This window comes from Anastrepha ludens, chromosome 2 (genome assembly GCF_028408465.1).
Source record: "Anastrepha ludens isolate Willacy chromosome 2, idAnaLude1.1, whole genome shotgun sequence".
Classification (NCBI taxonomy): domain Eukaryota; kingdom Metazoa; phylum Arthropoda; class Insecta; order Diptera; family Tephritidae; genus Anastrepha; species Anastrepha ludens.
Genome location: NC_071498.1, coordinates 140,779,908 through 140,802,400, shown reverse-complemented (window position 1 = coordinate 140,802,400; position 22,493 = coordinate 140,779,908). Strand labels below are relative to the sequence as shown.

The 22,493-nt window shown below is 38.0% G+C and overlaps 2 protein-coding genes across 3 annotated transcripts in view; both read right to left on the bottom strand.

The window, feature by feature from the left end:
• LOC128855455 (endoplasmic reticulum aminopeptidase 2) overlaps nt 1-16,959 on the bottom strand; it is a 125,436-nt gene extending 108,477 nt beyond the window's left edge. Inside the window, exon 1 of the mRNA XM_054090366.1 lies at nt 16,017-16,959. The gene's annotated coding sequence lies outside the window, so the exon portion shown is untranslated. The remainder of the gene's footprint in view (nt 1-16,016) is intronic.
• A 508-nt stretch (nt 16,960-17,467) lies between these two features.
• LOC128855454 (DNA repair protein Rad60) lies at nt 17,468-19,328 on the bottom strand. Of its 2 annotated transcripts, none has more exons than XM_054090363.1 (6): nt 19,164-19,328; nt 18,617-19,098; nt 18,423-18,539; nt 18,032-18,359; nt 17,661-17,862; nt 17,468-17,592 (listed from the first exon to the last, which is right to left on the bottom strand). In XM_054090363.1, the coding sequence occupies exons 1-6, from the start codon at nt 19,210-19,212 to the stop codon at nt 17,499-17,501; spliced, it is 1,272 nt and encodes a 423-aa protein (XP_053946338.1). In that variant the 5' UTR covers nt 19,213-19,328; the 3' UTR covers nt 17,468-17,498. The 2 variants fall into 2 exon arrangements, with proteins under 2 accessions (XP_053946338.1, XP_053946339.1); XM_054090364.1 differs by having other exon boundaries at nt 18,626-19,098.
• Nucleotides 19,329-22,493: the final 3,165 nt, after the last annotated feature.

Sequence of the window (22,493 nt, the reverse complement as noted above, 5' to 3'; positions counted from 1 at the left end):
ACTGCGATATGATAAACGATTATTTTTGGCCGCAATGGAATGGTATGGACTTAGACGACATGTGGTTTCAACAGGACGGGGCCACAAGCCACACAGCACACGCTACAATTGATTTGTTAGTAAGTTCGATGAGCGCATCATTTCCAGAAATGGACCGGTCGAATGGCCGCCGCGCTCGTGTGATTTGACGCCTCTAGACTATTTTCTTTGGGGTTATGTGAAGTCATTGGTCTACAGTAACAAGCCGGCGACGATTTGTGACCTCAGAGCCAATATTGAACGCGAAATTGGTGGAATTTCGGCCGATTTATGCAAAAGAGTGGTCGAAAATTGGGTTAAACGATTGGACTTCGTAAAACGTGCACGCGGTGGTCATGCAAAAGAAATCGAATTTCATATTTAAATGTATATGTTCAAACTCGATAATACAAAAAAAAATAGTTCAAAAAGTCAAACCGTTTGTGTTTTATTCAAAAAAAAAGTTGAAGCGCTCTTACTGAAAAACGCTTTAGGAGGCTTGTCCTTGCTCGGCATGCGCCAAAAATTGTACGCTCTTTTAAAAAATAGAGCAGCATGAGATTAAAGAAAACACACCATGGAGAGTCACCTTGTCTGAAACCTCGTTTGGTAACAAGCGGCTCGAAGGGGTCCTTCCCAATTATGTTCCGACCAAAGAGGATAACGGAAAAGGAAAGAGAAAAGCGAATAGGCCTGGTCGTAAATGAGGACCAAACGAAGTACGTCCTGTCATCAAAAAAACAGTCAGCGCACTCGCATAGCGGCACCCACGTCACTGTTAACCGTTATGATTTCGGGATTGTAAGAGACTTCGTTTATTTAGGGGCCAGCATTAACACCAATAACAATGTCAGCCTTGAAATCCAGCTGAGAGTCTCTCTTGCCAACAAGTGATACTCATTGCGATTCAGTAATTGAGTAGAAAATCCTCGCTCTCTAGCCGAATGCGTAGCAACATCAAATGATAGAAAAAGTTTTTCTAATAGCGGTCACCCCTTGTCAGGTAATGGCAATCCTCCGAGTGTATTTCTATCATGAACAGCTCCTCGTAAAAAGCCTGTCCCAAAATTGCCCACTCATTATAGTATAAACTCTTTAAAGATTTAACATGTTGACTCTTATCTTTGAGCAAACATACTTTTAAGGGACTCTGAAATATCCTTGTTTTAAATAAATAAACTTTTTTTTTTATTAAAGTTATAAATATTATATAACCCAGCTACCTTTTCAAGGCAGCAATTCAATCATGCAGGGAATCACTCATCATTAGCAGTCGGGATATAAAAATTGTATGCACTTTCCATTTATGTTTTAATTCGCCCATAGGCGTATGCCTTTCATAAATACACTCACCACGCCCACCAAAATTCGCGCCACATTGTTTTACGAACAATGCAACCTCCCTTCCACTTTCCTTCACGCACATAAAACACTTTCAACTGTGTGGTATGTTGAAAGTAACGGAAAAAATAACAAACAACTATGTAAGTATTTACGTACATAAGCCCATACCGCCGGTTACCACCGGATAGACACTCAACGCGCTCGCCATTGCAACTCCACAGCTGCCGATACCACTGCCACCGCCTTGTGCAGGACAATTCCTCATACCAAAGCGAGCGGCTGAAGCTAAAACTGCAGCTAATGTTGGTCGTGCCTTTTGCCTTGTTTCTGTACATTGCGGCTCTTCAAACGAACATTGATATGGGTGTTTTAATGGTAGAGTCGGTGTTGTAGTTTGTGTTCGATAGTAAAGCCAGACGTTGTAAACGGTCATTGGGGGCTCGCGCACTTGGCTAGCATCGAAGCTGGCACGACTGTCTCTAAAGTGTTTGCGATTAATGGCCAAATGGCAAGTGGCAAATGGAGTCGAGTCAGTTGCAATGCCATAACGTTCACGACCCTTTACAATGTGGCTTTTCCCCGTATCCTCAGGCTTTCGGAGCTGCCATTGTTTCGGTTCGTTTTATGTCGATGTTGTTTGTTTACTTGTTGTGTGTGGTGTTCTGAGGCTTTTGTTGCTATTACAGTTGTGGTGTGCCATTGTACAGAGACATATATACATATATACATATAAACATGTTGTTTTATTTTTTATTTTTTATTGGCCTTTTTGTTTGTGTTTCACCGTACAAAGGTTAGACGCGCCATGATGCATTTGTTTCATGCAAATACGGAAAAAAAGCAAAACCAACAATATGGCTTGCCAAAAACGCAGTGCAGTCAACAGTTTACATTTAACATTTTGCTTGTTTTACTTTTACTCGCCATTTTGTTTCATTTATTTACTTCCGTTTGTTTTTGTCGCATTTTGTTTACCTTCGAAATTGACATTTGTTAAACGGCATCCGGTGGTAATAAAATTTGAGTTACTTGCACTCTTCGCTCGCTATTTGCATAAACTATTTTTACATAGGCAGCGCGTCAAAGTTTGCTAGCGTAATATTGGGCAAGTGTCCACATTTGTAAGCCTATTTTTAAATATTTTGAGTAAATTCTTGACGCAGTGTCATTGCAATTGCAATTAATAACAGACTTTTATTCCTTGTAAATTTTAAATATTAGCGCGGAAAAAAGAAGTCCATTATTATTGCGTAAAATGTTTGCGCGAATGGCTTAACACGTTGGCTGCCAATGTATCACTGGTGATCATTTCAAAAACCTACCCCCAGGTGACAATGTATCACCGGTGATCATTTCAAAAAACTACCCCCAGGTGCCAATGTATCACCAGTGATACACGCCTAGGCCCCTAGATTTTAGGGGCTGAGACCCTAACGGAAGGAGTTTTGGGAAAATTGAAAGTTTATTTTAAAAGAAAAAATATTTTATTTCATAGTAAAATACAAAGTTTTGAAATAATACGAAATTAAAAATGAGAAGATTCAATTAAATTCTGGAAACAGAAAAAACTATATTTGTTGTTTTTAATTTTAATTTAGTTGTTGAAAATGTTTAAGACATAAATATGGTGACCTCCGACATTGGGCGCTGTATGTTGCCACTAGTTTGGCCTTCTTCCTGGCGACTGACGACGAGTTTGTCGTCTTTAATTCTGAATAGCACATGCCGCAACGATGTCTCTTGCGCCTACCATCCTTTGTTGCTTCTGTCAACTTTATTAAAAAGTGTTTTCCCTGCGGAGGTGAGCGCGCTATTGAAGCGCTATCTTTTCCACTCATGAAAAGGATAATGCTTTGACGAAAGTCAGATATTTGCATTTTATAAGTTTTTGACACTGTTTCAGAGGACTGGGCATTATCTGCGAAGTGAATGAATTTGAGCAAGATCTGGAACCGGTTACGAGCCATAACTTGTGGGACGAATGCGTTTTTGAACAATGTGCTTGGTTTCCAATAGCCGGTTATGGCAGGGTATTTTACCATTCCCATATACATGACTATGGCCAGAAACTCCATGACCTCCTGGCGATCAGTATCTTTCCACATATTCATCCTACTGCTGCTGCGAGTACCGATGCCAGTTACTTGAGAGTTTGCATTCCTATTTGTCTCTTCAACAATAATATCCAATATCTCATCGGTCAAAAACTTTCTGTAATATTGAAATGGCGTACCGGCATCATATTGCAAAACCTGGGGTGGATAAATGGGGTGGGTAAATTCTTCGAAATTCTTCAAAGTCTCTCCGGTAGCAGGCGAGGTCCATGCTGTCGTAGTTTCCGTCTGTTCTTCATCAGCAGTATTATTAACATTTTTAGCACCAACATCGAGGTATTCATCAATACTGTCATCACTCCTTGTATCACTGCCTCAATCTGGGATGTACTCATCTTCATCTGGACTAAAATCCTCACCACTAACATTGGAATTTTCCATTGAATTCAACGTGTCACGTATTTCCTCGGAATTCATAACTTCACAACTTCACTTCACTATATTTCACTGTAATTTGCAACCAACTGCCCGCTATGAACTCAAGTTTGATACTGATTTATTTTGATTTACTTCTTCGAAATGTCATCACCGGTGATCACATTTAAAAAAAAATAAGAATAGTTTTAAAAAAACGGCAAGTGGTCACCGGTGAACACAGCACAAAAACGTGCTCATACGCGTCAGGAGCGTTACTTTTATTCCTGGTAAAAATATCTCGTTAAAATTCAAACGGGAACATGACTTTTTTTGCTTGGCACCTGAGGTAGGGTTTTTTTTGTGATCACCGGTGATACGTGGCAGCCAACGTGTTAAAACTATTTTATAATCGATTTTTATCTGGGCTGGAAAAATCAGAGAATTTTAACGGCATTTCATTTAACGACAAAAACGCCGGAATCGTCGAAACCAAAATTGCACGAAATTAGCTGTTACAGTATCGGCATCATAACCATTATTCACAAATTCAGCGGCCTGGCTTGCATTTTCCCATTTATCAAAACAAAACTGTAAAATGTACCTAATTTTATCTTCTTCCCTCCATTGTTAACACCCTGTAACTCACAACTGAATGGATCAAACAAAATAATTTATTTAGTGTGAAATGTCTGCTTGTCGACGAGCATAGACTTTAAATTATTTGAACGATACTTTACGAGATATCGACCACTAGAGCCATCCGAGCCATCTACCGAGAACATTGTGGATTTCTTTTTCCCCAAACTAATATCTCTCATTGATTTCTTCGAGTTTTTCGTACATCAATCAATCAATTTTGCTTCACCAAGGGCCGATTAGTCCAGCAGCAATCAAAGCACTCAACTCTTCCAGGTTATAAAGGGTGATTTTTTAAGAGCTATAGGAAAGTTTTTCAAAAAAAACACACGTAAAATTCAGAAAATTGCATGCAATTTTTATTTAAATCGTTAGTACAGTCCATATAATTTAATGTTTGAAGATTATTTCATGCAAATGTTGACCGCGACTGCGCTTCAAATGGTCCATCCCTTTAGTCCAGTTTTGGCATACTCTTTCCAATGTTTCGGCCGGTATCTCACATATAAATGCTTTAATGTTGCCTTCCAATGCATTAATTGAAGCGGACTTGTCTGAGTAGACATGAGCTTTAACATAGCCCCACATAAAGTAATCCAAAGGCGTTATATCACACGATCTGGGTGGCCAATTGGCAGGTGCCGAACGTGAAATAAAATGTTCACCGAACTCGCCTCTCAACAAGCCGATTGTTACGCGTGCTGTGTGGCATGTGGCATGTGGCACCGTCTTGCTGAAACCACATGTCATGCAAGTCAAGCTCTTGCATTTTGGACAAAAAAAAGTTGGATATCATTTCACGGTAGCGCTCACCATTTACAGTTACGTTACGATTCGCAGCATCTTTGAAGAAGTACGGTCCAATGATACCTCCAGCCCATAAACCGCCCATAAATCACTCCAAAATCGACAATTCTGCTTATTTACGTACCCATTGATCAAAAACTGAGCTTCGTCGCTGTACACAATATTTCGATAAAAAAGTGGATCTTCGGCCAACTTTCCAAGAGCCCATTCACCAAAAATTCTGCGTTGCGGTAAGTCGTTCGGCTTCAATTCTTGCACCAGCTGTATTTTGAAAGGCTAAATTTGGTTCTAAATTTAGTCACAATAGCTCGAATAACCGCTTCAGTGGGTCGATTAAGCTGACCATAAAATGGAAGAAGCGTGCGATAAACTTTCTTAACAGAACACGCATTTTTATAATAAAATTCAATGATTTGCAAGCGTTGTTCGTTTGTAAGCCGATTCATGGTTAAATTATAGACCAAACTGAAGATGTTTGACAGTGAAACAAAACACGAAATGTGCGTCAGCTGTTTACACTAACTGTTTAAAAAGAGAATAGCTAAAAAATCACCCGTTATCAAAACAGTTGCGGGAATGTCTTGATAAGCTGAATATCTTACGCCACAACAACCGGGTACGTATCCTACGGGTTCCAGAGTGCATAGGAATTACTGGGAACAAAATGGCAGTTAATTAGCCAGGAAAGGAGCTGTCTCGCCATTTTGTACCCTAGGAAATGATAACTTTTTCTCTCTTATTCAAGAAAAAACAAGAAAATCAGCTGGAAAAACAAAGAAGATCATGCAAAGTAGCTCAAAATTATGCATCCAATTTTGTTTTTGTATAATTTTTTTACTTCTCAGGAAAGCGCAGAAAATATGGAGCTCCATTTCTTCGTGTGCTACTTTGAAAACCCTGTGGCCCTAGTACAATAGGCGGAGGACTCATAAAGTCCTGGACACTCCACGCCATTCAATTTCCAAACTCGTAGCTGTGTTTACCGCTTAAAACCTAGGTTTACTATTTAATCCCCATTGCAGAAGCTGTTGGGACCTTTCAGAGAAGCAGGTTGTTGAGCACTTTCTCTGTAAATGCGCGGATTTGTTATCTAGACGAGCTCTGGCTAGCTGTAGATACGCCCAACAGCACTTTATATAACAGGTGGATTGGATAGTTTTTAAAATTGAGCTATGTAATTGATTAAAAAAGATACTCCGCATTAAAAAGTAAAATATTTCTGAAATCATAGAAAATCAGCGATATTTTTCTTCTACTAAAAATGCTGACAATAAATTTCGAAATGTATGTAAAATATTTGTCTACCATGATTTACTAACGGTAATTTTAAGTTTAATTTATTTAAATTTCTCATTAAATTGTTTCGCTCTCTTACACGGGGCGACTGAATGTGACGTAGTGTAGCGAAAAAATAACGACGAAATTCGTTACAAGCACGAATACACGCACGTATCTTCTTTTTTTTCACACACGTTTCTACGCACACATGTAGGTACATAAGTATTGCACATATGTATGTGCATACAAGCGTGCATTCCAAGTAGACACATTTTCGCAACAAAAAACCATGCACGAATGTGTGCACGAGAAGGCAACAGTTAGAGTGCGTGTGTGTATGTGACGTTTATAAATCATATCCGCACGGGCTAAGTTAACGAACAATTTTCATACATACTTGCATGTACATATATGCATGCGTAAAACTATGCGCAGATATACATATATATGCATTTACATGTAACATACATACGCATATTGATAAAATACTTAGATAGTTAAGTGTAACTGGGTATCAGCGTTGATAATTACAGTCCTTGAAAGTTGTATTTATATTTTGCCAACAATACACAGCATGAATGTATAAACTATGTACGAGTATATGTATGCGTATGTATGTATGTGTGTGGATATGGAAATATAATTACTAAAATTAATTCCTTGCTAATCTAGAAGCGCAAACATACATATGTACGTAGTAGATGATGCCCACGGTTTCGATTGAGTATAAAATGAAATTCAGTAAATACTTGAAACACTTATCGACATTAAATTTTTGAAATGGAGAGGTAAACAAACTCTGGATTTAGTTGAAATTTTTTAAATTTTAAATGTTTATGTATGTACATACATACATATACTTATTGAGTTGCTTTTCTATTTACTTATTTTTAGTTCCAATATGGATGTCGCGCATGGAAACCCCGTTCGAGCTACTTATTTAGAGCAATCAACGTAAAATTGCCGGTGGAAGAAAAAAAAAACTTTTTGATTAAAACGTACTCAGTTAGAGTTTGCGTGAATACCCTTATCCGCCATAGTAAGCCGGTTATGTCATACGGAGCATTGATATGGTGGCCTGCAATAAACAAAGAGTATAACACAAGGCGCTGGAGCTAAGAAATCGTGTCCAGCAGAGGCACTTAATGTCACCCTCTGCTACCAATACACTTGAAACTACGACTAACAGCAAAGAATACGAACTCGAACGATTTTTGGTCACAGTGTTGTCTTAAACAGCCAAAGGCTTACTAGTAGCTCATTAGATTTTACTTTCACCACTCTAGACATCTGGATAGAGTTTTAAGGAAAGGGATTTGAATTCAGTAGTCAAAGAGAATACAACTGCTCTTTGCGTACACTGACGGATCCAAGATGAATTATGGGTCAAAATCGGTGTATATTCGAAAGACCTCGAACCTTCCAAGTTCTTTCGCCTGGGGAATGGGAATAGTGTTTTGCAAGCAGAAGTTGTCGGGTTAAGAGAAGCTTGCAGGATAATTAAAAACCATCCGCAACAACTATCGGAACTATGCTCTTTTTCAGGTAATCAAGCAACCATCTTAGCTTTAAAGTCACCTACAACCAGCATTTGAAAGACCATGCCAGAAAGATGGGGTGGCCGTACAACAATAAATGTAGAAGCTGCAAACAAGAAGAATCTAAAGAAACAATTTTTCACTATCTGTGTGAGTGCTCAAATCTGGGTGCTCCAGGACATAAGTAGAATGTTGAGGGAGTTCTTGATGGTTAACTTGAAAGAAATTGCAGAAAAGAAAATTGACGACATAGGCAGTTTCATAGCCAAATCAAGATGATTCGACTAATAAAAAGTAGTGGTTCTACAGGGGTTGATGATATACGAAAAGAATCAACCAATGACTCTTTGTTACCGTCTGGGCCACGACTGATTGGACGAGTGTGTGAATACATGTGAAATGCATGGTGAAAAGATTTTTAGTGGTGTACTACCTCTTCTTCTTCTTAATTGGCACGATAACCGCTTACGCGATTTTGGCCGAGTTTAACAAAGCGCGCCAGTCGTTTCTTTCTCGCCCTAACCTTCGCCTATTGGACACACCAAGTGAAGCCAAGTTCATCTCCACCTGATCTTTCCAAAGCAGGGGAGGCCTTCCTCTTCCTCTGCTACCACCAGCTGGTACCGTATCGATTACTTTCAAAGCAGGATCGTTTGTATCCATTAGGATGGCATGACCCAGCCAACGTAGCCGCTGGATCTTTATTCGCTGCGCTATCTCTATGTCGTCGTAAAGCTCATACAGCTTAACGTTCCATTGTCAGCGATATTCGCCGTTGCCAACGTGCAAAGGTCCAAAAATCTTACGCAGAATCTTTCTCTCGAACATTCCAAATGTCGCTTCATCGGATGTTGTCATTGCCCAAGCTTCTGCGCCATAAGTTAGGACGGGCATGATGAGAGCCTTGTAGAGTGTTAGTTTTGTTCGTCGAGAGAGGACTTTACTGCTCAGTTGCCTACTTATTCCAAAGTAGCACTTGTTGGCAAGAAAGATTCTGCGTTGGATTTCAAGGCTGGCATTATTGTCGGTGTTAATGCGGGTTCCTAAATAAACGAAGTCTTTTACAACCTCGAAATTATAACTGTCAACAGTGACGTGGGTCCCGATACGCGAGTGCGCCGACTGTTTGTTTCAAGACAGGGGGTACTTCGTTTTGCCCTCGTTCAGCACCAGACCCATTCGCTTTGCCTCTTTATCCAGTTTGGAGAAGGCAGAACTAACAACGCGGTTGTTAAGGCCGATGATGTCAATATCATCACCATCATCATCGCCAGCAATTGTACTACCTAGCAGACCGTTATTCAGCTCTGAGCGAATTTGACAGATATGCCGACGTAATTCGTTTTATGTTTCACTAAGCTAAAGCAAAATTTTGTGGAACACAAAACGAATGACGTAGAGTCCAAAGTTCCCCTCAAAACTTTTTTTTCCAACATACCTAACGAGCAAACCTGGTATCTATCATCTTTAGGTCTGGGCTGTGTTGGTGAAATACGAAAAAAATCAACCAATGACACTTCGTTACACTCTGGATCACTACTGATTGTGTCTGAATACATATGAAATACATTTGAAATTATCGTCCAGAATTCGGTTGCCGAATCCCCAAGTGAAGTCGCAGCCAAAGTTCCCCTAACAATTTTATTTTTCACCATAGTTAAAGAGCAAACCTGAAAATCTATCATCCCTGATTATTCTATTTCCCCCTTAAGAGCCGTATGCCGTTGCCACCTAAACACATAATTTTATTTGAGGCTTTGTTGAATCTTTACAGTGATATAGATGTACGTATAAGTACAATTTAATTTCTTAATTTCCAAAAAAGTAAGTGGCAGTACCAGCTGAAAAAATATTTTTGAAGTGAAACTTCTTAGGCGGCGATGGACGAGCGAGAATGTAGAGTAACATTTCAAGGCCATGCAACGTTTTGGGCATTTTCGTTCCGCGAGAAAGAAAAAAGATACACGTAGAGGAAAAGAAGAGAGAGAGCTATACCTTATATACATATATCTTAGATACACTTTAGGCTATTTTTCCTGAGTTTTCTTTGTGGTTGCTAATTTCTAGTGAGAAATAACACAGCCTACTTTTTGGCGCTTGTTTGTTGGTGCAAACTTCTAGGAAATATATTTTTGGTGCCTACTTTTTGGCGTTATATTTCCTTGGTGCCTACTGTTTGGGGCGTTTCTTGGTCCCAATTTTTTTGGCGTTTTTTTGGTGCCTACTTTTTGGCGCTAATTTCCGTTTCCTGGCTAATGCTTGTGCGTACTATAAAGTGCTATCCATTCCGGCGTCGAATTTATTGGTATTGCCTTGCGGTAATTTGTGCCGTTGCTGCGGTCCTAGAATCGCTGCATTTGTTCGGGTTCGGGTGGTAAACGCTCGGAGTAGTGCGCGTTGTTGACACGGTTTGTGTCCGGTGTTTACCTACATCGGTCGACCCTTCTCCGTTTTTTGTAAATTTTGTCTATTTGTATGCTCTGCAAATGTTGTGAATTTATTAAGATATATATTCCTTTGCTCTCCTTCTCTCATTCTCTCTCGGGTCTCTCCCTCTTTCTTTGTCTGTCGTGAAAACTTCTGTTATGTGTACTAGCCTACACGCACTTTTTTTGTTGCTTGTTGAAACATCTTAAATCTAACTTCCTAAATGTTGTATTCAAATGAGTTGATAGTTATTTTTGACAATTTAATTTAATATCCTAGTAGAATTTGTGATAAATTTTGCAAAAAAAAAAATCTTGTGGCAGCGCCATCAGAAAACATTTTTTAATATATTGTAATATATTTTTTTAATATATTTTTCTTCAAAATACTGATTAAAATGCATATTCGATCTAAACAATGAGGATATGAAATGGCATTTAAAAATCTTAGAAGACTATCGACATACTTTGTAGGGTTGATACATCATCACGCAACCCATTATCTTCAGGAACCATTCAGTTTTTATTAATGAACCAGATATGATTTGCTGATGGATCGAAATGAGATGATAGTGGAACATGCGGCGGTGGAAGGAAGATGCCGTAGATAGAGGCGGGTGGCGAAAGGTTGTGAATGAAGCAATGGTTCAACAAGGACTGTGATGCTAAGAAAAAGAAGAAGAACAAGGGCGGGAATCAAATTCAAAAAATGTATTCCAATGGGTTTATACCCAACAATCTTGCAGCCAGACATATCTGCCATCGAGATATGTGTGAGGGAATGTCTCCGTGCGAAAATAAGAAGAACCCAAATTTACAAACTTTCAGATAGTTAGGAGGCTTTGAAGGCCCTTCTATTAACTGTAATCTCCTCAAAAATAGTAAATGACTGTATGAACCTTCTTAACACGCTCGGTAACTTCAACACAGTATTATTAGGTTGGGTTCCTGGGCATTACGGGAAAAGAAATGGCTGGATTCTCTAGCTAAAAAAGGGGCAAACATGCCTCTATTTGGTCTTGAGCCTTTCTGTGGGCTTACAAAAGGCCACGTGAACGAATTGCTCAGAAAGTGAGTGGAGAAGAAATTTGTTGAACACTGGCGAAACTCCATTGTTTAACGACAAGCGCAACAATTCCTAACGCCGGACAGAGAAATTCCTGATAAACTACTTTCGCTCAACAGAGTAGACTTAAGACTTTTAACTGGTTACTTTAGAGGCCAACATTCTTTCCCAATGTTCTGCACTAGGCAGAAGAAAGCTACACCACCTTGGTGATATTATGTGTTAAAATTTTTGAAAAGCCTTTAAATGTATTGTAGCTCAGTAAGCTTTGCGCAATAGAGCTCTTTTAATCGCAGAGCGCACTAGCCTATTAATAATATCGATAATAATGTAACATTCATTTGTGTATGGTATTTGTACACTGTCGATTTAAAAATCGCTCTTTGCTCTGTGAAAATCATATTCTAGGGATCAAAATAAGAAACTTTGCCGAAGGAACCATACCTCTAAAACGAATTCTGATGTTCCCATATTTTGGGTCGAACGAAAAATCCCACTTTGACCCACTTAGAGTACTCCAATCGAGTCCAAATGTATGACCGACCCCCACTAACTTTGGACGGCCGATCCACCCATGCCAGTGGCCCACCCCCTGGAACTCCCCTGGGGGGTTCCCCATACAATCATTTCAAAATATCACCATTTTTGGCCTTTACATGAGAAAAGAAACTAAAAAGTTCGACCCAAATTGGGGGGCATCAGAATTCGTTTTAGAGGTATGATTCCTTCGGCAAAGTTTCTTATTTTGATCGCTAGAATATGTTTTCACAAAGCAATGGGCGATTTTTTTGCCTCGCCACAAATCGACCCGGCCTAATGCACAGTGACTCACAGCTTATTTGATTCAGCCAAAAAAAAAATTATAAAAATATCAAATATATTTTACGGCACTTCCATTACAGAAAAAATCGTATATATTTTTTATTGTAAAATAACATGTTTTATTTAATAACAAAAAATGTTTCTTCATAAGAAAGATATGGCAAATTGAAATAATTCAGTTACAGTCTTGAGGTCACAGTTTAAATGATGCGCTAAATTAAAAGTATTCAAAAAACATAAACACATTAATATTTCGATTTCATGATTACGGCTAATACTTGGTGGGGTATCCTTTTTGATTCAGAACAGCTTTTAAAAGGGAATTCATAGATTCTACAAGTTTTGCTGTATAATCGGAACTAATATAATTTTATCCCAATCTTCCTGTAGTGTCCATTTCAGATCAGAAGCATTAGGAATATTGTGGTTTCTTATTTTATTTTCCAGCACTGACCTCAAATTCTCAATAACGTTGAGATCTGGACTAAGTGCAAGTGCCTGTACTACATGTGCGCAGTTCCAAATAAGCCAAGTTTTTACAATACCAGACGTATGCTTAGGATCGTTCTCTTGGTAGAACCTAAACGAATCCCTAATGCCCATTAATCCGCACTTTTTGCTAAATTATCTTTTAGCAGATCCAGATACATCTCTTTATTCATGTTTCCTTCGATAAATGTTAAATTTCCGACGCCTCTATCGGGCATGCAACCCATACCATCACACTGTCCCCGCCGTTTTTAACTGTAGAGCGCAAATTACACGATTGAAGCGCGGTGTTTGGTTTTCTCCAAACGCACGACTTCCCATCAGACCTGATAAGGTTAAATTTGCTTTCATCCGCAAAAACAACGGACTTCCAGAACGAAATGTCATTGTTCAAATGTTGTCTGCAAAACTCTATTCTTCGCTTTCTATTACGAGCAGGCTTTATTTCGGGCAGTCCTTCCATGAAAATTTTCTTCGCGCAGTACTTTACGAACTGTTTCAGTGTTACAGATCTTGCCTAAGTGCAGGGTTTGATTGAAAAGTAATGAGCCTTATTTTTTTTAAGCAGTTTTATTAAACCTTTTGGCTTATGCTAGTAATATTCTTCAGAATAGGACCCTTGAGCGTCAATATTGCTGGTAGCGGTTCTTCCACTGCAGGAAACATTTTTTAAACTCATCCGCCGGAATCGCGTTCAATTCGGCTGTCACAGTTTTTTGGATCGCCTCGATGGAATCGAAACGCCTCCCCTTCAGCTTTCTTTTCAGGCGCGGGAACAAGAAGAAGTTCGGAGGGGACAGGTCTGGGCTGTGGGGAGGGTGGGGAAGCACCGGAACCCCCATATTGGCCAATACAGAGGTGCAGAGGAAGGCGGTGTGCGCCGGCGCATTGTCGTGAAGAAGGATCCAATTGTTGACGAGGTCGGGTCGAACCCAGGCGACGCAGTTTTTCAGCCGAAGGAGCACTTCTTTGTAAAATGATGCATTTACAGTGCTTCCTGGAGGTACAAACTCCTTGTGGACGATGCCTCGAGAGTCGAAAAAGATGATCAGCATGGTTTTGACCTTGGATTTCGACATGCGCGCCTTCTTGGGTCGTGGCGACTGGTTCATGTGCCACTCCGCACTCTCTCTCTTGCCCTCAGGATCGTACTCAAAGCACCAGGTTTCATCTCCTGTGATACAATTTGTCCCAGCGAACTGGGACCGGTTTCTAGTGGAAGGCGAAGGTCCAACAGTAATTTTCTCCCACCAGCCGATTCGGTTGATCGCTTGGCAGACGCTCCGCGCGGGAAGGCTCATTACTTTTCAATCAAACCCTGTATTTTTCGACTTCGTTCGTTAATTTTGGAGCGCTTAAATCGGGGTTTTCTTTAACTTTGCAAAGAATCCACCTTTTATCTGCATCATTAATCTTATCTGCCCTTATCTTCTATCCTGTTTTCGTGGCGAAACTTTTCTAAAGGGTGGTTAAGTCTCGAGGGCCGGTGTTGATTTTGAATAAAATAAAATAAAATACAAATTATTGTCATTTCTCTTTATTATGATAATATTGGTAAGGCTCAATTACGTATAAAACAAAATATATAAATACTAATGGCCGCCGCGGCTCCGGCGGCACACCTATATCCGATGGTCCAAATTTTCGATGACGCTGAGGCATAATTGAAGTTCTATGCCGTTAATGTGCCGAATTATCTCATCCTTTAGCTCTTGAATTGTTGCTGGCTTATCGACGCACACCTTTTCTTTCAAATAACCCCAAAAAACGAAGTTCAACGGTGTCGTTGACGTTTAGGTATGGTTCACATTCAACATCGGCCCTTGAAATTTAACTACCCTTTATAATGAGCTGGACAGTTGAGGAACTCATAGCAACAAATTCTGCAATTTATCGTTGGCATTTGCCCTCTTTATAATGACGAATAACGACTTCCCTTTTTTCAAGTAAGGTCCGTTTTCCCATTTCAAAAAATTTTAATTTTTCAACTTTTCTTTACAAAATTTTTTTGAGAATGACTTAAGACGCTCAGCTAAACAGAAAAAAAATGTATTTCACCGTTATTGCATACTCAGAGAAAATATAAAATACACTGCAACATTTAAGCTGTGAGTATATTTTGATGAAAAAACTATTTGTTTCTATATTTTTTCAGCAAGCCTTGTTTTTGTTATTGTTTTTTCTGCAGTGGTGCACAGTATATACATATCTCATTACAAGTCGTATACATTTTTTTTTATTAATTTTAATAAACATCGAGTCATACAGTTCATCACTGTATATATTTTTGATAAACTGCTACTTTTTTTTAATACAAGCAGGTGCCAATTCCCTGCTAAAATTGTTTCAACGGTATTAAAATGTTAAAATCGCGCAACGGTTCGTCACTGATGCTCTTTCTGATAAATTTTCTACGCTTCCATTCGAACATATGCCTGTGTAGAGATTGAACCGAAGTCGTCTTTTAACATGATAACTGATGCATACTTTCAGGTGTATGTATATAGAAGGGCGCACGTTGCCTTCGGAACTAAAATCTGCATATGCATGTATGTACGTACATGCGCGAATGCGTGTCTGAAGTATTTAATAACGACGAAAACAAACAAAGCACCTGTGTTGATTTACAAGAAGAATTTGTTAACCAGCAAAATTTATGGTGACTTCTGTTGTCGCGAAAAAAGAAGATTTACATGCTGCTTATGGCCGCAAGCTGCTACTTGTATATATGCACGTTCGTATGTTTGCATTTTGTTTGTAATTAATTTTTGTAAGCACAAAATTAGTAATAATTAATTTTTGTAAGCACAAAACGAAAAAGAAATAATTCTCGCGTAACTGCCATATAAAGTCAACACACATGCACATACAACAACATACAATGCCTGTGCAGTTTAATGGAGAATGCTTGCAACTATTGAGGAAAGCCATTTTGCGCCCTACACGAACGATTGCGCTTATACGCGCTCGCTGCTGTGATTTAGTCGATCAAAACTTTACTAATACTAAATCACTATTGGATGGCACTAAATCAATCAATATTTGTAACTAAACTAAATCCATATATGTTAGTATGTATGCAGGTGTGAATTATTTAAAAATAAAACAAAGACATATTTACCTAAATTTTTCTATGCCTTTAAATATCACCTGTAATATGCAAGTTTTCTCCGTTTTGCTTAATCACTTTCTCAAAATAGATATGTTGTTGAACTTTTTCCCTGCAGTTTATTTGTAAAGTGCCAGAAAAATTACACAAAATTTCACGCGGATTACTTAGTAGCTTTTTTGCTCACTTTAAAAGCGTTCTATTGCGTCTTTGCCACATTCACAACACGCCCGCTCTGTTAAGTGCAACCCGCAGGAAAAACACTTTTGCTTTTGTTCAATTACAAATTGTTCGTTTTTATTATGATTTTTAAATTTGTATTTCTTGAATTTCTTAACACATTTAGATTAGCAATTAACTTTAGACACAGCGCCAAAATAAAACGACGTATTTAACACTGTAGTGCATTTAAAGCGCAATTCTAAATTTGTAGTAAAAAAAACAAACAAGAATATTTAAGCGCTTGCTGATTATTTGCTTGTAGATTTATGCATGAACAAAACAGAGAACACAGCCATTTGCCACAAAGGACTTGCTCTTTCTGAACGAATCCCAAGCGAAACTCGTGTGCGCGAATCCCATTAATATGAAATCTGCAAAGTTTTACGGTTTTATGCTTTTCGTCTTTGTTTTGATTTTTCTCTCGAAATGTGAGATGTGCGCGAGTAAAAGCGCTTTGATATTATCGCATAGCGAAGAGGCTGGACTGCAGGGGGTGGTAAATGGGGTGATGTTGTTTCTGAGCTTAAAGTCCTTTCTCTCTCTCTCTCTGTCTTGCATAGCGTTCTCTGTTTCCACCCTAAGGATGCGCTCGCGCTTGCTGTTTAATATTTATCCGCGCAATTACAACACAATGGAATTTGCTCAAGGTGTTTCTAATACTCAACTGCTTTAATTTGCCATTCGATATTCCAATGACAGAAAATAGAGAACGCAAATTACCGTACAGCGAAAACTAATGGATGAAGACGAAAGCATTCCAATCATTGCACTTGCACGATGCCAAACTTGTCGTTGCTAAGAGTACATTTTTGGTTTCAAAAAACATAACTGCAATTTGTTAGAATATTTTATGTATGCTTAAATATAATTTTCAATTTCTGCGCATATGTGTATGTTTTATAAATGAACAAAATTTAAATATAGTAAGAGTAAATAAGCTAAAAAAAAAGTAAAATTCGACGCGTACTCCACTGCAGCTGCTGAAATGTGTTCCTCTTCCAGTGAGGTGGCAAACGGTTGAACACTCATAGTCCAGTTTAACATGGAGCACACAGACTTTACTTCGAAGTTCTTAGCATAATCAAAAAAATAAATAAATAAACTAAGTATCTAGAAATTCTCCCGAACATTTGAACGTTTCAACAATACTACTTTCAAGTCTGCAGAAAAACACGCTTATCAAAATTACAGTATACATACGTTGTTCATACAAAGAAAATAAAGATTAGTGCATAAAAAAGTAGTTTAAACAAAGACACATTAACGGCAATTTTATTTCTTCTTTACACGTAAATCAATAGCCTCATCACCTTCGAATTCGAAATCATCAGGCGTGTCGTTGAAACCCAATTGATCTCCATTGAAACTAAATAAAATAAGTAAAATGCATTTATTACAAGCAGGTCTGCTAACTTCTTTTGTTCTGATACATACCTTAATACAAGATCCTCAGCTGACATTTTTAGTTCTTCAGCACATTTGATATATAAAATTTTTAATTTATCTAATTTATTTAGCTCCACTTTTAGTGGTCTTTTTGGCCATAAATCTGATTGAATTTTCAACGTAATTACATTAGCATCACGCTTCTTCCGCACAGTGCCTACTTCGAATGACTCGGTTAGCTCGCGTCCACCTGTCGAGAGGAAATGTTACAAATTTAAAATTAATACGTAAATTGATTACAGATTATTAAAAAAATATAAATTTGTGCATATTGAAAACTCGTCTATTATTGAAGAGTCAATATATAGCTTGCGCTTACAATACACATTAGCAATGAGATATGCTTAGTCAGTACTTACTAATAAATTCATAAACCTTATAGTTAATACTGGCAGGAGTATCGTTCGGCGCTATTATTCGATTATCAATGTTGAAAACTATGTTATTAATTGGCTTATTTTCGCGGTCGGCAATTTCACTGAAAATGTTGTGAAATTTTTGATGTCGACGTAGCTGAAAAATTTCGGGTCGCCCACCTTCCCATTTTATCTTTACTGAAATTTCTGGATTATCTTCATCAAATGAGCAATCCAGTGTGGCAGCATTGGACGTGTTTGGTGTTTCTGTACCCGAACTCGGAACATTATTATTAGATATGCTATCCTCACCGTCAGAGTCAAGTGTAATCTATTTTGATAAGAATATATATACAAATTAGTTGTCAAAATTGTGTTTAAGTACGCTACTTACAACACCCTCAATGTGTGGTATTGGACTCGACACCAAATCCATGTAGTCAACGTTAGTGGCACGCGCAGCGATTTCACTTAAATAAGCGCGTCGAGCCCGCATTACATTGCGCCTTGGCTGCAAAAGTTAATTTATAAATTCATTATTTTTTCATTATTACTTCAAATAACAATTACTTCAATAGTTCTACTCACACCACTCACCTCTCGGCTCATTACTGCAGCAATTACCATCGTATCGATGCTTTCCACTGTAGGCACATTTATTTCTCGGCTATTTCTACCACGGCGTCCCTTTCTACCTCTTGCTGGAGCGCTAGTTACTGTTGTACTTGCAGTGGAATCTGTTGTTATTTCAGACGACACAGCCGCGTTTCTGCGTGAAGTACGCCTTCGAGCCACCGGCTCGCATGCATCTAAATGCGTTGATTGCTCTTCAGCAGATTTCTGGAACGCATCTTTATCCGGCTCTGACTGCGATTTCCTCGAATTCTTGGTTGGAGAAAGCGCTTTTGCTACTGCGCATTCTTTATTTGAAGTCGATCCCGCTTTTTTACCACGACCTTTCCCCTTATTTTGTTTACTTGGTACAAGGAAATCTTCTTCGTCTGAAGTATCGTTCTTTAACAAAGTCGCATTGCGATACGTGAGTGTCTCCAAAACCTTAGCTTTATCATCTGTAAAATAAACCATGTCCTTCTTTTTAAATTGCTTTCACCTGAATCATGTTTATATCAGCTACCTTTATCATTGTCATACAAATCGGCAAATACATCATAATCCTGTGACATATTTTATCATGTGTTGAATATACTCTTAGCGTTCCTGTTCCTGAATAAATTAAGACAATTTTTCAAAGGATATAGTACAATCACTTTAATTTTAGAACCCGCCAATTTGACGTTTCAGATAGTGAAGTAGAATATTTGATAGCTGCTGAACCGATTATTATTACGTATTCACTGAATTTTTAAAACCTGTCAGCTTTGTGCAAATTATTCAAGAAAATATTCTTAATTTTTACATAGAGCTGTGAATGTAAGTCAGGACGCACTTTTTTTATAAAAACAACATTTTAAGATATAATGTTGATTATAGCCTTTTTACTACAAATGGTATTTATATATTTCTTTTCTTTCCCTTTTAAATATTTTACGAATTTATAACACGAAAATCATAACTAGCAGTTTTCATTATATGGAAACACTCGCTTATTTGATCAAGCACATAAGATGTCGCAAGTGAAGTATGTTTTCTGCAACTTTCTTCGACTTATTTTTCACGCCTTTATGCGTTAAAAATGTTAAATAAGGCAATGGAAAAAAAAGACACACTTCGTTTATAAATTTCGCTTTTGATTTTATAATGATTGTATGTAGATTGCGTATAAATAAAACATTGCTGTTAAAACATCAAAGAGGCAGTTAATTGCATGCGATGCTTGAACTGCAAGCGAGAGCACGGAACGAACGACAAAGAGGCGCAATCGGCCCCCGCGTTCGGCAACGTTCGACATCTGGCTCTCTCCTACTAGAGTGAGCATATATATGTATGCATATGCGCGGCCGCCGTAGCCGAATGGGTTGGTTCGTGATTACCATTCGGAACGCACAGAGAGATCGTTGGTTCGAATCTCGGTGAAAGCAAAATTAATAAAAACATTTTTCTAATAGCGGTCGCTCCTCGGCAGGCAATTGCAAACCTCCGAGTGTATTTCTGCCATGAAAAAGCTCCTCATAAAAATATCTGCCGTTCGAAGGCGGCTTGAAACTGTAGGTCCCTCCATTTGTGGAACAACATCAAGACGCACACCACAAATAGGAGGAGGAGCTCGGCCAAACACCTAACAGAAGTGTACGCGCTAATTATTATTATTATTTTTTTTTTATATGCGCATATGTATATAAATTCACATATTTGTATTTGCATATGCCTTTTTCCTGTGTGCATGGTAATGAACCATTTCTCTATGAGGATTATTAATTTGATTTACTTCAAGAATTTAAAATAAAATCAATTGTATCATCATCTTCCCTACCGAATTTATAATTAGTGATGACTAGTTGTTAATAATACCTGTTGTTTTAATGTTTTTATTATTAATTTATAGGATAGAATAGGACGATGATAAAGTAGGAAATGAAAGGGAGTGTTTCGAATGTAATGTGTCTTGAAAAAGTCAAATCGATGATGGTGCCTCTTATGATGGAAACAGTCACAGCCGTAAACGCAGTCTCCTGTCAGCTGTTACGATCAAACTAATGAGAACCTTATGTAAATGAAAAATTACTTCCCTTCCGTATCGTAGATTTTATTTCAGGATTTTTAAAATTCCCGTAGAACCGTGTCAGCTGATTGCTCTCTCACCACACAGTGTTGCCAAGGAGTACATTTCAAAATCATTTACAAAATAAACTTAGAAAAATTATAATTTTTTATTAAAATAACTTAAAAGCAATGTTGAATAATGTTAATTATAGATAAATGAACTATTTGTATTAGTTGGTTTTTGGCTTTGCTTTATTAAACAATGAAAAATTGTAACTGATAACGCGGATGTGTGAAAAAGTGTGTAAGCAAAAATATCAATGGCAACATTGTGTAGATACAACCAAACACATACATACACAAACCGATGTATTGTGTAAATATGTAACTAAAAGAACGCAGTTGCTCTCTACGGGATGAGTTTTGCTCAGTTTTGTGCTCGTTAGGGGCTGCGATAAGGGACTACGTACGTCGGTCACTGTTTTCAGCATTAGTGTTATTAACATATTAACGTCTGATGCACAATCGAAATTGAACATATCTTTCATGAATTTGATAAATGTTTCGTAATTTTTCACGTTTGTGTAAATGTAACTTGAACCTTCTCTATATCCATACAAAATGTCTATCAAACTAATAAAATTAAAATTTTCTTTTGAAAAATGCAACCATTCTCAGTATTTTCTTATGACGTTGTCACGTTAAACTATCGTCAGTAAACCGACTTTACAGACAACCTCTTTTTTTTATAGTATAATATAGTTTATATAAACATACATCACCAAAGGCGATTTTCTGAGAAACACCATTTTTATTTGGGTATGCCTGCCATGGCTTTCTAAAAAATTAGTACGTGCGCGCGTAATGAAGCGCCTTGCTGATTGGCAGACTTTTCAGTTTGATTACAATCGGGCTGCACATAAATAGTCGACCGATATATGACGAAATTAAAAAAAAAATCCCAAGTTGGGATATTGTGTTCCCGAACCATTTATATGTTTAAATTTTTTGTATACTCAAAATTTACCTCGCAAAATACAAAAAGCCATGACCTAGGAAATTTTATACCTGAAAAAAAAGCAGGTAGCAACAGCAAGTTTGTTATTCTAATTTGTTTCTGTTTATTTGGCCGGCTAGAATTTAGTATAATGCCTATCGCTTTGGAAAAAACGGTAAAAAGGGGGTGATAGAGGGGTGTATCCCCATCTTAAAACTGAAAACAGAACCTGCCGGAGGCTTATAGTTTTTAAGTAATTTAATATTAAAGTTCTATAATTTAGCGAAAAGTTGGTGTTGCCATACACCTGAAATGAAAACGAAGTTCGCACGCAGGGATGTTCAGTGGAAGGTTCATTGTAAAACTGCAGTATTTTTTGCTGTAATTTAAAGTTGAGAAATAAATTTGAAAATAAAAACATACAACTCATTTAAACTTAAAAACAATGATATTAAGCGTATCACAAAAAATAATAAAGTAATTAAAATTAAATTTAATTAATTAACACAGTATTTTTGCGTGGAACTCTTTATCGCGTAGGCGGCCTTCGGCCGCGCTTCAAAAAAATAACCCTCATCAGTCCAACTCCGGCTACGCAATCCACAGTATTTTTGCGTAGAACTCCTTTTTGCGTGGGCGGCCTTCGGTCGCGCTTCAAAAAAATAACCCTCATCAGTCCAACTCCGGCTACGCAATCCACAGTATTTTTGCGTAGAACTCCTTTTCGCGTGGGCGGCCTTCGGCCGCGCTTCAAAAAAATAACTCTCATCAGTCCAACTCCGGCTACGCAATGCACAGTATTTTTGC

Excerpts from the sequence above, each read along its gene's own strand:
- LOC128855454 (XM_054090363.1), bottom strand. The coding sequence starts at position 19,212 with ATGTCACAGGATTATGATGTATTTGCCGATTTGTATGACAATGATAAA. Across the intron at positions 19,099-19,163 it reads TTTGTATGACAATGATAAAG|ATGATAAAGCTAAGGTTTTG; the intron begins GTAGCTGATATA and ends TTTATTTTACAG. Across the intron at positions 18,540-18,616 it reads TGAGCCGAGAGGTGAGTGGT|CCAAGGCGCAATGTAATGCG; the intron begins GTGAGTAGAACT and ends TAACTTTTGCAG.